The sequence below is a fragment of the Bombyx mori genome, chromosome 2 (genome assembly GCF_030269925.1).
Source record: "Bombyx mori chromosome 2, ASM3026992v2".
Taxonomy (NCBI): domain Eukaryota; kingdom Metazoa; phylum Arthropoda; class Insecta; order Lepidoptera; family Bombycidae; genus Bombyx; species Bombyx mori.
Genome location: NC_085108.1, coordinates 3836990 through 3853606, shown reverse-complemented (window position 1 = coordinate 3853606; position 16617 = coordinate 3836990). Strand labels below are relative to the sequence as shown.

General features: G+C 37.3%; 1 protein-coding gene across 3 annotated transcripts in view; it reads left to right on the top strand.

Moving 5' to 3' along the window:
- Hr3 (hormone receptor 3) overlaps window positions 1–16617 on the top strand; it is a 148016-nt gene that overhangs the window by 23330 nt on the left and 108069 nt on the right. Inside the window, exon 1 of one of the 3 annotated variants that reach the window (XM_062671843.1) lies at window positions 9943–10169. The exons of 1 other annotated variant lie outside the window; for it this stretch is intronic. In XM_062671843.1, coding sequence (XP_062527827.1) covers window positions 10154–10169 — 16 coding nt within the window. In that variant the 5' untranslated portion in view covers window positions 9943–10153. 3 annotated transcript variants of the gene reach the window in all.

Sequence of the window (16617 nt, the reverse complement as noted above, 5' to 3'; positions counted from 1 at the left end):
GCTCCAGTAACCACTTAACACCAGGTGGGCTGTGAGCTCGTCCACCCATCTAAGCAATAAAAATAAATAAAAAAAGCTCGGTAACCCCGAGCGTCACTCGACTTTGTGTTGCATTGCGTGCATATCAAAAACGTTAGGTAGGCAGCGGCTTAGCTCTGCCCCTGGCATTGCTGAAGTCCATGGGCGACGGTAACCACTCACCATCAGGTGGGCCGTATGATATAAAATCGGGCAATAAAATAAAACGTTGTCTTCGATAATTAACCCTTCATGCTTTTGTTTTCAGGTAAGCTTGGCCCGTTTTCTGTGAAGTCTTCACCAGAAGTACGTATGAAAGAACCGATGTAAATCAAATTTAGATGTTAGATGCTTGAGGTAAACCCGTCTCGTACTTAGCAGCACACCCTAAAGGAGCCGACTTCATTTCCACCACCTTGAACTCTTGCGTTCATCTTGGATGTCTACAGGGTTCTTTTAAGTATAGATATAGTGAGAAAAGATTTTCCTACGTAATTTTTCGGAAAAGTTCGTATTTATCGTGCTCTATCAAATATCTTCAGTACCTATTTTAGAGCCGTAGTCGTAGTAGTAGGTTAAGTAGTAGTAGTAGTAGTAGTAGTAGTAGTATATATATACATAGAGTGGTAATACGCAATTCAAATATTCGCTTTAGTTTTAATCATATTTTCAGATTACTTTCTCGAAAACGGTTAAAAAATCCAGTCCAAGGAATTACATTTAATATTTACTTACTTCATATCGGAAAATAGCAAATTCAAAAATAGAAACAACTCAATTAATATTTGTTATGGTTGTAACATCTCTATGTATTATTATACAATGACATTATTTATTTTTACATTTGACACTAAACAATATAGTTTCTTAATAATGGATATGAAAATGTCACGCATTTAATACGATCATTTATTGACAGTCCCGCACTGTCATCTGTCACTGTCATCAAATTCCGATAAAAATCCGAGTTTTCCCGAAGGAAAATAATTTCTCACTACATCTATACCGTCTTGTTTGCGATGTCAACTACCCTCCAGCGTTTAGTGATCTTCATAACTTGTGCTTCTTCAATTTCAAGTGATTTTTGTAGTGAAACTTTTTTAGGCGCGTTGAGAGTGAAATTTAACTCGCGACAGATTCGTTACGGCTAGAGAGAATAGATACAATATTGGACGAGCGTGAGTGAGATAATAGACAGAGCGTCTCGCGAACCACTCGCTCATGGAGAGAGGAAGAAAGCTTTTTTCCTACCTAAGTTGATAGCCTTGAGAGTCTATTTCAGCGTAACCTTAACTAGTAGGTGAGCTCGCGGGGCTCAAACCTGGCGTTGCTAACACGAACCCTAGCAAGGGCCGTGCTTCGCAGAACCTACCACCGGATCGGAAACGCGACCCACTGAGAAGATCCGGCGAGATACTCAGTGGGCTTTGTCTGTGGGAGGGAGAAAGCGAGTTAGGTCGTTTCTCGTATACATATTCTGTTTACGGGCGTCGGCCACTAGATGGCTTGTTATTAGTTTCTCATTGCTCCTGTAGATGGCAGTGACATCTACTATTATTGATTTGTACTATCTCGGCTTCGGTTAGCGCGTGACGCGGAAGCAATTAAAATAACTTTTACTGTGTAGTCCCGCGATTTTTTATTGTCATTTATATCGAAGGTTGAAGGGCTAAGCGACAATTTTGCAACTTTATAGGGGAGCCATTTAAAGTTTAAAATTTGGCAAAAATTACATAACAAAACAACTTCTTCCGTTATTTGAATGGAGTAAGCTTAATTGAAGTTCAATTAATCGAACTGTTGATGCTGATACCAAATACAATGCACCGTTAATTACCTGTTTTTTTACCTAAGCTGATGGTCTAGAGAGACAATATCAGTCACCGGGCTAGTAGGTGAGCTCGCGGGGCTCAAACCTGGCGTTGCTAACACGAACCCTAGCAAGAGCCGTGCTTCGCAGAATCTACCACCGGATCGGAATCGCGAACCACTGAGAAGATCCGGCGAGATACTCAGTGGGCTTTAATTACTAAGATAGATGTCGCGTGTTAAGCGAAATGTCCTTAAACGAAATATCCTTACACTCCTCGATATTGTTTCTAAAGTTTCGCGACACACATTGCGGTTTTTGTGACATTCGAAAATTCACTAACTACCGCCAATATTTTCTACAAAACATCTTTCCTAGACTTCGGGGCCCTAAAATGCGATATTTTAAGACAAATATTTCTTTTGTATTTAAACTAGCGACATCTTGTAGCGGATGCCCTTAAACTTATTAGTTAGTTAAAGTTAAGGCATTCAATTATTGTTTAACTAAACACACAAAATAAAAAAAAATTATAAATCATACAAGTCTTTGTTTGTTATTGTTTTATCATATTGTGGTTCCTGAAAATTTACAAAATAAAATATAGGATAGGTAATATGCTACTGTCATCTACAGGAGCAATGAGAAACTAATCGAAGCGAAGCCATCTAGTGGCCGACGCCCGTAAACATTTTTGTCGAGTACTTGAGATGCTTATCTATAACTAACTAGCTGACCCGGCAGACTTCGTAGTGCCTCAATCGATAAATAAAAGACCTAAACTCTTATAAAAAATAAACTTAAAACAAACAAAACGAATCCGTCCGACGGGGGACACATCAAAGGGAAAACAAAATTGTTATTTTTATTTAATTCCGAGCATTTTCATATTTATCTACCTTTTAAACCTTCTCTGGACTTCCACAAATAATTCAAGACCAAAATTAGCCAAATCGGTCTAGCCGTTCTCGAGTTTTAGCGAGACTAACGAACAGCAATTCATTTTTATATATATATAGATTTATGTGTACTATCTATGTTAAACATAACAATGTCTATCGATGGACAAAAAGAACAAGAGTAGTTACTAGAAATTAAATTTTTTTGTAATGCCTTTTAGATTGATTAGGCGGAGTTCGTTTTAAAAAAACACAAAAAAGTAAAAGAAGAAAACCGTTCTCTATATCGGACATTGACCGAAATGCGAGCGATAAGACAGTTTAGTATCAGAGATAAAGACGATAGAGCGTAATTAGGTCAGCGTCTTCGGACAACTATTGTTGTAAGGGTTCGGTGGTGCGTGGGCCTGGTTGTAATGAGAGGATCGTAATTTACTGGTGGTAGGACCTCTTGTGAGTCCGCGCGCGTAGGTACCACCCGTCTATTTCCTTTTTTTTATTGCTTAGATGGATGGATGAGCTCACAGCCTACCTGGTGTAATGTGGTTACCGGAGCCCATAGACATCTACAATGTAAATGCGCCACCACCTTGAGATATAAATTCTAAGGTCTCAGTATAGTTACAACGGCTGCCCCACCCTTCTCACCGAAACGAATTACTGCTTCACGGCAGAAATAGGCAGGGTGGTGGTACCTACCCGCGCGGACTCACAAGAGGTCCTACCATCAGTAATTACGCAAATTATAATTTTGCGGGTTTAATTTTTATTACACGATGCCTTCACCTGCCTATTTCTGCCGTGAAGCAGTAATACATTTCGGTTTGAATGGCGGGGCAGCCGTTGTAACTATACTTGAGACCTTAGAACTTATATCTCAAGGTGGGTGGCGCATTTACGTTGTAGATGTCTATGGGTTCTAGTAACCACTTAACACCGGATCTCGTCCGCCTATCTAAGCAATAAAAAAAGGAGCGCGGATTGAGGTTCCTCCAAGAAGATCCGGCTTTGGAATGAGCTCTCCTCCACGGTGTTTCCCGAGCGCTATGACATGTCCTTCTTCAAACGAGTCTTGCGGAGAGTACTTAACGGTAGGCAGCGGCTTGGCTCTGCCCCTGGCATTGCTCAAGTCCACGGGCGACGGTAATCACTCACCATCAGCTGGGCCGTATGATCGTCCGCCTACAAGGGCAAAAAACAAACTTGGATCGAAGTTGCTCGACGCTTGTATATGTAAGCTTATCTTGAAAATCTCGTTAGCGAGATTCAGGTATCTGTCGAATGTCTTGTTTTGTATGATGGCTACCCGCTAAGCTATGGTGTCCTTCTTCAAGGTCAGAGAGCACTCACTGTTAGAGTAATCACTGTGCGAACCGATAAGGGTTTCCAACACCAACTTATATATGAGGCCGTCAGCGCAAAAGTGGCCTAACCCACAATTCATATAATTATGTATTGCAATTTATTTAAGGCATAATAAATTTTGATGCAAAATCGGCCTATCCCTAGTTTCATCCATAGATAATAGATGCCTTTGTAAACATCATTTTAGCGCGTATTTTTTTTGCCTACAAAGTATTGTTATGGAAATATCGAACCTCATTATCTCCATACTAACTGTGGTAAGGTTAGGCCAATTTGGCGCTGACTACCTCATATATGTAAGATCCAAACAAAATTATCTGTGATTCCATCAATTCACATCACGACAGAAATAAGCGCGCTAAGTTTTTTTTTCATTTTTCCCTACTTGTTATCTGGTAGCCTAAGAGGTTATTCCAGATACTTCCAGACGGGTTGGTGAGCTCACCACGGGCTCAACCTGAGAGGATTTGCTATCACCAGCCCTAGCAAGAGCAGTAATTCGCTGAATCTACTACAGGATCGGAATCGCGACCCAAATAATTCTTCTCTAAATAATTTATACATTAATACGTGAAGCAAAAACTTTGTACCCCATTTTACAAAAATTGCGCGGATGGAGGAGTATGAAATTTCCCACACTAACAGAGAATATAGAGAAGGAGTGTAGAATGCAATTTCTTTTTTTAAATTATGAATAAAAGATATATTAAATCAATAAAAGAAAAGATTACACACACTACCATGTTTTTGAATTGTGTGTCGCCTGCATACTATTTGTTTATTGTCAAACTTTTCTTATTGCTTATAGTCTGTGGTCAAATTGAGAATAGATTCAATATGGGACTTTTTGGCGGGAACGCGAGGAGTGAAGTTGTGTGATTTGTTTTATTTTGTCTATTTAGTGTTTCTTCAGGTTTAAATGTGTAATAAAGGTGGTTTATTAACTGTTTAATATCTGTGAAACTGCACAAATGTGGGAAAATGAAACAAAGCCGCTGGACGCAACTTCTCGGGATCCTCCAAAAAGTCCACTGAAAAAATCTTAGTAAATGACCACCATTTTACTAAGATTATATTTCATTCCATATCATCTTATTTCATTTAATTTCATCCCAGTTGATTAACGTCTCAAATTAATCATTTTCATTTAATTTCACTCCATTTTATCATTTTTCATAAAAATAAGAATATAAATTAAAATAAGACATGACTTAAAGGTCTTAGTTACCAGGACATAAAATCCCTTAAAAAAAAAAAGATTCAATATTGTTTGTCTTTATTAATATTTGTCTAAAGTGTAGTCTTGGCGAAATCTGGGATTATAGAAGTATATTGACAATAGAATCTTAATAGTATACAAACTTATAATTTCAGTTAATTATAATCGAATTTCGACTACTGGGGCACCACTAGTTCTTTTTAATTATTACATTGATTTTTCTTCGATGTCACTTGTGACTCGTGTCGCAGACGTCGCGGTCCGCGTCGTCCTCAATAATTAAAATGACGCATTAATTCAATCAAAATTAATTTTACGATTTAATATCGCTTTTTTATTGTCATTTATGTTATTGTCGAATTTTGAATACCGAACCGGTCCGGTGGTAGCGGACGACTGACTGCCGTACGCGAAAATCGAACGAAATATAAAAGAAAACTATAATTTAAATTTATTGTTCTCTCGGTGTTTGAATTCGGAACGTTTCTAGAAAGATCTTCTTGCCGCCACAGAACACGTCAATGGGTGATTTAAAAAAAGAACTCCTAAAAGAAATTAGCGTGTTTGTGAAAAAAAAAAACAAGTTCTAACCCTCTTCGGTCCGGTTCTGTCCTGTTTCGCTGTTCAATGGATTTTGCTTGTACTGTCCGCTTCCCTAGCGTAGGGACGTAACGCGTAGTGGGTTTATTAGTAATTCATTTCGCGATTGACTTGTAGCGAACGGGTTGCGCAAAAATATATACATACTATTGAAAACTATTTCAAAAAAGGCGATGTTAATATTTTTTGTGCTCTGCGTGATTTTGAATTGTAGTCTCATGTTAAGCGTTTTACGATGGGATCGTAGTAAAAGAGCCTGTGAGGTCGCTGATCTAGCCACTCGATTAGCGACACAGTCTGTCTGTCTATATGGTACTAATTTTCAGAATGATTTCTAAAGGCTGGAGTGCCCACATAGTATTACGGTACGCGAGAAATTATGCAGATTTAAATACACCATGAAGTTACTCGTAGTTGGAGAAATTTACTCATCACAAGAAAAAAAAGGTCACTAGAGCTCACAGAAAGCATATAATGCGAATGACGTGAAACCCATCTTGAGTATGAGGCTGTCTCGATTGTGTACAACTGTCCCCACCCTTTAAGCTGGAGCACATGAATGCCTTGTGGTAGAAAAAGGCAGGACGGTAGTACCTATTCGTGCGTACTTCCGTAGGGCGTATTACGCATCGAGTCTGTCCCGAAGACAATTACTTTAGGTAAAAAGGACGAGGTCTTTTCTGCTGACGGGAGAGTGCTACTAAAGATTTATCGCACACATTGTGTTTTATTTTCTGTCCTTTTTTTCTTACTTATTTTAGTAACCTCGAGGGATTATTTTAGATTTGCCGAGCTAGTAGGTGAGCTCACGGGGCTCAAACCTGACGACGTTGCTAACACGAACCCTAGCATGAGCTGTGCTTCGCGGAATCTACCACCGGATCGGAAACGCGACCCACTGAGATTATCCTGCGAGAAACTCAGTGGGCTGTGTCTGTGGGTTAATTCACTCGCCGAGCCCTTCATCGCAAGCGACGGGTTTGACGAGAACGATGCTTGAGGTACCTAAAAGCACCATTAGTGGATCGGGAGGATCAGAAATGACGTGTATGTTTTGTGCCATGTTTTCTTATTTATTTATCAAAACCCGTTCGGAAACATTCCGAGTGCTGCTCGCGGACATCGTCAGATCACGATGCTGTGTAACTGTCGCGCAACAAAAGTGAATGTATCTCATACAAAGGACTATCTACCGCGACTTTCCAAAATAATATGACTTATCGATACCGAGCTGAACTTTCACGTGTAACGCGCGTTCGGGCTTTTTTTTGGCGAAGCGTTAATGTTATATCAAACAGAGACGAGAGTTTTTTTTAATATTTTATTTTAATTAATTTTAGAGATAGACAGAGATAGAGATACTACGTTTTTAGTTTATGTACATATACTTACATCCCTTCCTTAAATCCCTCACAATATTAGAGCAAAGGGATGACTGAAAATTAAGGCTATTCGATTCATCCATATCAGGCCGCATCAACTGAGCTATCTCCGTTTATCTTTTATTATTATAATTATTCACCTGTAATAATCTAAATCTAAAGGCAACAAATGATTCTTTCTTTATCTTCTTTATCAACAAATGTTTCTTATTAGCTATTTATAGATATTGCTAAGATTTTCGGTAGGAAGCGGCATGGCTGTGCCCACAGCTGTGCCCCTGGCATTGGTGACGTCCATGGGCGACGGTAACCATTCACCGTGGACCTTATCCATAAGGTCGATATTTTTTTCTTCTAAAAACTGCGTTTATGTTATGTGTATGGTTAATCATGTTTTTTTTTATTGCTTATATGGGTGGAAGAGCTCACAGCCCACCTGATATTAAGTGGTTACTGGAGCCCATAGACATCTACAACGTAAATGCGCCACCCACCTTGAGATATAAGTTCTAAGGTCTCAGTATAGTTACAACGGCTGCCCCACCCTTCAAACCGAAACGCATTACTGCTTCACGGCAGAAATAAGCAGGGCGGTGGTACCTACCCGCGCGGACTCACAAGAGGTCCTACCACCAGTAACAGTGTGTAACGGTATCTCTGTATGCTATCTTCAGCGACTTCAAGACATGTCCGGTTACTTGAAAGTTTGCACACGCATTAATGATGACAGATGGACGAATTTACTTATAAGTTGGATTTATGTTTTGACTCGGTTATAAAAGATAAATCAAATTTACAATTTTAATTCAATTCGTTATAATTTTTTGTTTTACGTTGCTTAGACTGGTGGACGAGCTCACGACCCATCTGGTGTTAAATGGTTATCGGAATCAACAAGTTACATCAACAACGTAAAAGCCAGTTTTATCAGTTTTATAAAATATACATTCAAAATTAGCGAATGCATCTAAATTAATTTGAAAGTTAACTATTTTTAGTATAAACCATTAATTATGAATGTAAATTTAAATTATTTGCCTCAACTTAATTCCGTTTTATACGTTCAGTTGATAACCACGTAGTCAGAATCAAGTGGATCGCAAAGTTAGCATTTTTTGTAACATTATTTTATGTTACAAAAAACGCTATTCTCTAATTTTAATGTTAATCTGATTTGTACCGGATACAGAAAATACTAAGCGCACAACAAGTGAAAATCTATTGTTGTCATACTACCACTGATATTATTAATGAGATAGGTGATGAGTAACTTTCTAAGATCACTTTATCTCGAGCCGTTGTGAGCTGATCTGGCTACCGTGGTTCATGGACATCAAAGATAATTGAGACACAGTAAAATTTCTTGAAATCACTTTAAGCGTATAGCTCTAAGTAAGTACTTATTGCTTTTTTGAAATTTTCACTAACTTCTAATCGACGTGTCGTCATGAAAGTTAGGTTTGATTGACTTCCACGGTGAAGGAATAACATCGTCCAATAAATATCAAACCCGCAAAATTATAATTTGCGTAATTACTGGTGGTAGGTCCGCACGGGTAGGTACCACCACCCTGCCTATTTCAACCGTGAAGCAGTAATGAGGTTCGGTTTGAAGGGTGGGGCAGCCGTTGTAACTATACTGAGACCTTAGATCTCAAGATGGGTGGCGCATTTACGTTGTAGATGTCTATGGGCTCCAGTAATCACTTAACACCAGGTGGGCTGTGAGCTCGTCCACCTATATAAGCAATAAAAAAGAGATTTTCGAGCGTTTCTTTCGCAAGTAAATCTATCACCGGATGGGAAATAGAAACTGAGCGTGCTGATGTTATGGGCATTTGGTTAGAACGAGTGCTTTGCACGTGCGATCTATATTTAATCTTCTGAACTTAATTAGATTTGGAGTTAAGGTTTATACGACCTTAGCTCGCCCCATAACGCAATGTAAGAGATAAGCCTAAAGATAACTAGATTAGCATATTTTTACATGCTTCTAGAATTGTTTTATTACTTACGTGGAAAAATAAGAAACTATTGACCAATTATTATGATTACTTTCAAGCCAAAGACGGTTATGATCTCTAGTGAATTTCATCATTCGGTGTGGGAACTGATAACGTAATACTGTTGAATATGAATGTTGGCACAGGTTCACGAATTGACTGAATTTGTTATTTCTTTACGAATGAATTACTTAATTTAATTATTAGTTATATTTTAATATGCTGGTTATAATTCAATTCGTTCTCGAATGTTCTAGTATGGTTATAAGTCAAATCTGTATTCGTTCGCGAATGTTCCTTGAATTTCCGAACGAGCATTTCTGGTAATCGCGGCAAGTCAATCGTCTATTCCGATCTCAAAATAAGTAGGTCAAACGAATCGATTAGAAAAAAAAATCAAATTTTGATTTTCGAATAACACGTAGTTCGTTCAGAATAAAAATTAAGTTTTGAATGTTTTTGAATGTATTTTTTTTTCGTTTTTTTTTTTCGCGTCCTGATTTGTTGCACGTTGTTTTATGGTGTTAGAAAGGATGTTCAGAAAATGGCTATACCAAAAATTAAAATGCCCGTGGCTGGCACCTTCACAGTCCTGCCTTGTATGTTGTACGCCAAACCATTCGCTTGCGCTTACAAAATTCAGTTCGTGTTGCAGAACGCACGCGCGCGGCCGCTCTACGCGCCGAAACTTTCAAATTTGGAAGCCGAGCTTAGGTTTCGCATTTTTTTTTTTTAAACTCGCACACGTTCTGAAAACGGCTGTGGTCTTTTTTTTTTATAAAAAAATCATAAGGAGGTTCATCGTCTTTTTGTGCTATCGGGACTTCGTTGGTGCACTTGTGACTTTTTGGATTGTAATGCATTGCGTTGGATGTGAGTAGCATTTTATGTACATTGAGATTGTTCGTGCGTCGTTTCGTCACACAATTTAGTCAAATTTTATTTTTATAGCAGTACTTTAACCTTTCATTCGTAATGTATGTAAAAATCGTTAAAATCGCATACACGAGGCTTTATGTTTTTGTTTTTATTTATATATATATTAATAATACATAAAATTCAAAATCGTTTTTAAATTATTCTCAACAAAAAAAAAAAAAAAGGCCGTTTTTTTTTTTTTTTTTCGTATTACCAAAGGATTCGTGTGTTATATTTTTGTACTTGAAGTTACCCGTATGATCCGTGTAACAATTATCTATCACGAAATTTGCAATTTACAAGGTCCCTTGTTGCATGAGATGTATTGCATAGTGTGCGAGCGAGAGGGTGCGCTGCGACCTTGCGTCGGAAAAGGACGACGAACGGTTGGGAAATCGTTTGGAAATTCTCATTCGGGGACTGAAGGGCGCTTTTTTAAGATAACTTTTTTTTTATCTGAATGTTTGCACGGAATCCAGGTCGATGTTAAAAGGATTTAAAATCTTTTTTGTTTTATTGTTCGTGCATACATTATTTAATGGGTTATCGCACGTGTTTGTCGATTAGAACAAACAAGATGACGCAGGTGGAGATTTTTATAACAAAAAAAATCCTTTAGGCCTATTATGAATAAAATTAAAACTGACAAATATGTTTTTTTTTTATTTTTATTTTTTATTTTTCACGTACATTCAAGAGTTCTAAATAACCAATGTGTTTTTATTTCAAAATAGATAAAAACCCGTTTACCTTAGTAACCTTCTGTGAGGTCGTTAACCTCATGTTTAGTTGAGACATAGTGTATATGTACCGTGCGTGATGCAAGGACGAACTGAAAAATGCTTCGTTTTTGTTTATATATACACATTTATATAATATAAAGAAACGAAAAATATGATCGCGAGATAGACAAGAGACTTCTGATTTTCTAAACTATTATTATATTAATCGATTATCGGACTGCGACTTGATTGTTGGCTTTACTGATGTCCAAGGACCGTGACAACTCACAATCAACTCAGTTATGTAGTCGTCGCTCTGAAAACAATTTTGATTGCATTATGTACTAGCCTATCTGGTGTTGCTGCCACCTTGAGGTTTGAGGTCGGAGTCTCAATGCAGACTCTTCAAACAGGATATAGCTCACATCTTATTACCATTGATTACCCAGATTTTGTTTGTTCTTCCTTCAGGGTCATGGTCGTCTGTGAGCACAATTTGCTTCTTTGATTGCTTTTATAGTAAACATTTACTACCATACTGACACTTTAAACAATTTTAATATTTTCAATGAGCTTCAACGTGTACTTACGTGAAATACTCACGATCGCTCACCGATGCTCACGAGCGCTCACACCTTAGAATGTTAACGTCGAATCGGGTTGCGTTTAAAAAAACACCCAACCAAGCCAATACCTAACTAATAGATGGTTCGCGTGACGCAAGGACGAACACGTCCAACGCATTTTATATATGCATATTGTTATTCAGACAATCGATGGGAACTGTATTTTTAATTATTTTTAATTTAAAAAAAAAGTTTCTTCTTAAAATTCCTGTAATTGTTAATTGGCTGTAACATTTAAGATTGACTAACATAAGTCTTGTTCGCCAACGAAGCACTGGGTGTTATGATTCTTGAATACATTATATATGACGTAAATTATTGTGCTTGTGTTTTTAATGGAAGATGATTAGAAAAAAAAAATCGCCCCCACCAAATACTACAATATTATTAGCACACGTGAAAACTTATAAGAGACTAGCCGTAGTCGCCATTTAAAATTAACATTATTATTTATTGACATTATTATTAGGGAGTCCAACTAGTATGGAAATGGTAGTGCAAGGTAGAAGGGGAAGAGGTCGACCGAAGAAGACATGGATGGAGTGTGTGAATGACGATATGAGAGAGAGAGAGAGGAGTGAGTGTTGAGATGACGGCTGATAGAAGAGAATGGAAGTGAAAAATTAGCTGTGCCGACCCCACCTAGTGGGATAAGGTGGAGAAAAAGAAGATTATTAGGGAGTCCAACACTCATATAAATATTAGCCTATCCATTAAGTACATGTATTTTCTACATGGATACCAAGTTTCAAGTCAATCGGATGCACGGTTCAGTAGTTATAACGGAACATCCGTAAAAACCACTGTAGATTTATATATTAGTATAGATATCCCCGAAATAAATAAAATCCTCCGAAATAAATCCTCCCTCCACGGTGTTTCCCGAGCGCTATGACATGTCCTTCTTCAAACGAGGCTTGCGGAGAGTACTTAATGGTAGGCAGCGGCTTGGCTCTACCCCTGGCATTGCTGACGTCCATGGGCGACGGTGACCACTTTCCATCAGGAAGGCCGTATGCTCGTCAGCCTACAAAGGCAATAAAAAAAATTGAAGTTTCTGTTTGTATTATTAAAATAGCAGTTCTTTACTACGTAGATATTAATGTAGATATGTACCCTATATCAGACCAAAATTAATTTTTATTTACAATTTTTCTCAGTCTCTTTGTTCCGGCTAATCTCTGGAAAGGCTGGACCGATTTTGGACGGGACTTTCACTGGCAGATAGCAGATGTAATAAACAGTAACTTAGGCTAGTTCTATTTTGTTAAATTCCACGCGAACGAAGTCGCGGACACAGCTAGTTTGTAAATAAAACACAGATATGTGTCTTGAGAACTCACCCGCGCGTGCGGATTATCTTTAGCTATATAATAATCTGTGTGTTGTATTATGTAATGATTAGAAATAATATAATAATATTAAAGAGTCCGTATAAAATAATTAAAAACGAAATATAAAACTTGAATGAATGCGATAAAATTGGCGATACAGATAGATTTTCGGAATATTAAGTGAAAATAAAAAAAACATAAATAAACCACTATTTTAATATATTTGTGTATTCTCAAAATTGACGCGGAGCCGAACCTATAGTGTAGTGTTTCAGTTTCCCGGGGCGATTAGCGCAATGCCTTGACATTTCGCTGCAATAATATTAAATAGACATGCTTTAACAAAAATCGGCTTCAAATAGAAAAAAAAAAGATATTCCAAAACAAATTAATATGCACTAAAAAAAAACAATAATCATCGAAATCGGTTGGCGTGATATTGAGTTATTGAGTTATTCATCTATTTGTCGCGCACGTACTTAATGCAAATTTAAGACTTATATGGTTTTCTCATGGATACCATTCTGGACTAAATTGTAATGGGACCACGCGGGAAGCGTCAACTTTCTAATAAAAAAAAGAATCACCAAAATCGATTGGCCCAGTCAAAAGTTATGAGGTAACAAACATTAAAAAAAAACATACAATCGAATTGAGAACCTCCTCTTTTTTTTGAAGTCGGTTAAAAATATATCGAATTACTATTTTCTATTTTCGGTCTAAATACTAAGCTCGCGAACCAAACTTGGAAATAAGTAATTTCCAATAAATTAGTGCATTCAAATTCGTATTTATGTTACTAAAGTGAATGGACTGGTGTTTAAATTACCGATCACATTAATAATATAATAAAAATTGCTTAGAATATAAAATGCATGTAAAATACTTGGAACGCGAGAATTCAATTCAAATACTGAAAAAAAAAGATGGTTGACATTTTAAGTTATAAGTGCTCGCCGAATGAAAACCTACCGTAATCTTTGCAAGTCAAGATTTATATTTATGTGTACCTAACATTTTCTCTTTTGTTTTGTTATTGAAATTTTGAAAAGAGAACTGAAATTTTCCCGCTCTTAGAAGCAATTATTAGTAGTATTTTTTGAAAGTAGTTTGTCAGAGAAAAAAAAAAGATTGTCGAAGCCGATGATACACTTATAAGCATCAGGAGTGGAAACAACATTTTTGAATTGTTACTTTATTTTATAACTTTAATGGGTGAACGCGCTCACGGCTCCTGGATTTAACATTAATAACGTAAATCCGCCAACTATCTCAAAACAACATTCTATAGTCAATTTAGTATCACTAAAACTAATACATATTAGCAATAGAGCCACATAAAGTTGAGGTCTTCGCATTGTATACAAATACGATTTCAGATTATCCGCCAATCAGTTTAAGCTCAATACCCAGCGTTTAATAAGCAAGCAAATGTTCACGAGTACTCAATTAATACACGTATAAAATATACATAGCAAAAGATCGGCATAGGCGTCTGATGTGTTATAAAACAACTAATCGAAATTCATTTAAAATAAATATCTTTATTTAAATATCGTTCGCGTCACATCCGGTTGGAGTTTTTAGCGGGTTTTTTTTATTATTATTACAATGGTCAATAATAATTATGGCATCGATCGAGTCTCGGCAACTTTCACATAAGATTTTTTGGCAGTCGCCACTTTCACTCGCGTTCTGGTTTTGGTCGAAGTTGAGAGATGTAGCGTTTTTTTTTTTTTAAATTAAATTCATTATTTTAATTAGAAAATTTAATACGAGCATTATTTTTTAAAATTTGCAATTATCATCGCCTTTTTTTCGTGTAATTTAGGATATGTCACACTTTTTAAACTGTATAACAAATTCTGCATGCAAATTACAAGATTTTTATTGTAGTCGAAGGTAGATGAGTTCACTTCGTTTTATTACAATGGGCTCTATAGATCTTAATATTTCCCACTTTCCATCAAGAGCGCCTAGTACTCATCTACCATCGATAGTAATAAAAACAAATGCACGAACTCAGTCATTCTCATTATTTCATTCAGACTAACTATCATTGTGATAGTACTGCTATACCTTTCAATCGCTCATGATAGTTATAATTTTCTTTAAGCATGAAATCTGTCGTAATGGTAAAATTTTATTAACACAAAATGGCCGAATGACGTAACAGCTCACACGTTATGCCGTCCCCTTGTCACTGGAGGTCGAAGTTCAATATTACTTCGATTTTCAAATCGGATCTCTATTGATCAACGGGCATGTTGATACACTCGCCTATCGCGGGCGGCGAGGTAATTGAAAATTTAAGTAACATTTTCGATCGCCTCAAACCGCTCTCGCTCACGCTTGTAACACAAACGGGAACCTCCAAAAGCGTGTAACAACTGCATGTGTGTGCGCGGGGCATTGCGCAACGTTGTCGCTGCTAGCCCCGCTAATGTTAACACGGCTGCAATCATTTTATTTCGTGCTTTGAAACTTGTATTACTTTCTGTTTTATCAAATGATCTTTTATTTGTGGAAAGGGAACGAAGACGAAGAAGAAATTGGTTGTGGTTTGAATGGTAATGTTTGCTATTTTAGATAAATTAAGCGAGAACAAAAAAAAACGAAAAATATGAATACATTTTGTTGAAACAGGAAATTTAAAGTATGTTTGGAGTGGACTACTGTTTAGCAGCGAACAAGTTACGAATCCTAAAATATAGTGTTACTGACAATAATAATTTAAGTATTATGAAAATAAAAAGGCGCTATTACTGTCTGTATCAACAAAATGTTCTTTTCAAATAATCACTACAAAAAGCTAAGGACAATGCAGCTCAATTATATGCGTTCCTTCGATTGAGTCCCGCATTATTTAGAAGCTTTCAAAGGACATCGGCTTACGCAGGTCAGCGCGCAGTGAAAGTACTGTACCGTTAGCTAATATTGCTGTACGCGTTCAACGATTATTTGTGTGAAAACGCGGCCCTTTGAGACGTCTGTAAAAACAAATCGAACATTTAAAGGCCTTGTGTATATAAATGAAAGATATCACGTGCTGCGTGATGAAATTATTACGCGTAACTCGTTGTAACGCAGCACAAGCGTGTCGCTGTTCGTCTTAAGACCGGGGCCTTTATAATTTCTTTAGGCAATACTGATTGGATCGATTGACTTATGTCATGATACTCAAACCTATGTGTATATGATTTACGCTTATATAGACGATATAATACATATTTATTGTTTATTTGCGTGTACCTTGTTACTAACCATGGTTTCCATTTGAACTTGAGCCCTTGTCGTATACAAACAGTCATAGATGTGACCTAGATTTTCCGAGAGTCCCACACTAGCTTAGAATTCTGTGTTGTTGGCGAGTTCTTTTTGGTATTTGAATACGCTGTGTCGTTTTTTTATTGCTTAGATACGTGGACGAGCTCACAGCCCACCTGATGTTAAGTAGTTACTGGAGCCCAAAAACATCTATAACGTAAATGTCGCCACCCACCTTGAGATATAAGTTCTAAGGTCTCAGTATAGCTACAACGGCTGCCCCACCTTTCAAATCGAAACGCATTACTACTTCGCGGCAGAAATAGGCGGGGTGGTGGTACCTACCCGTGCGGACTCACAACAGGTCCTACCACCAGTAGAGTCTAGTAGAGTCAGTAGAGTCTATCTCTTCACGTGGCTAATGTAGACCGACTAAGCAGCGTTTTCTGAGTAT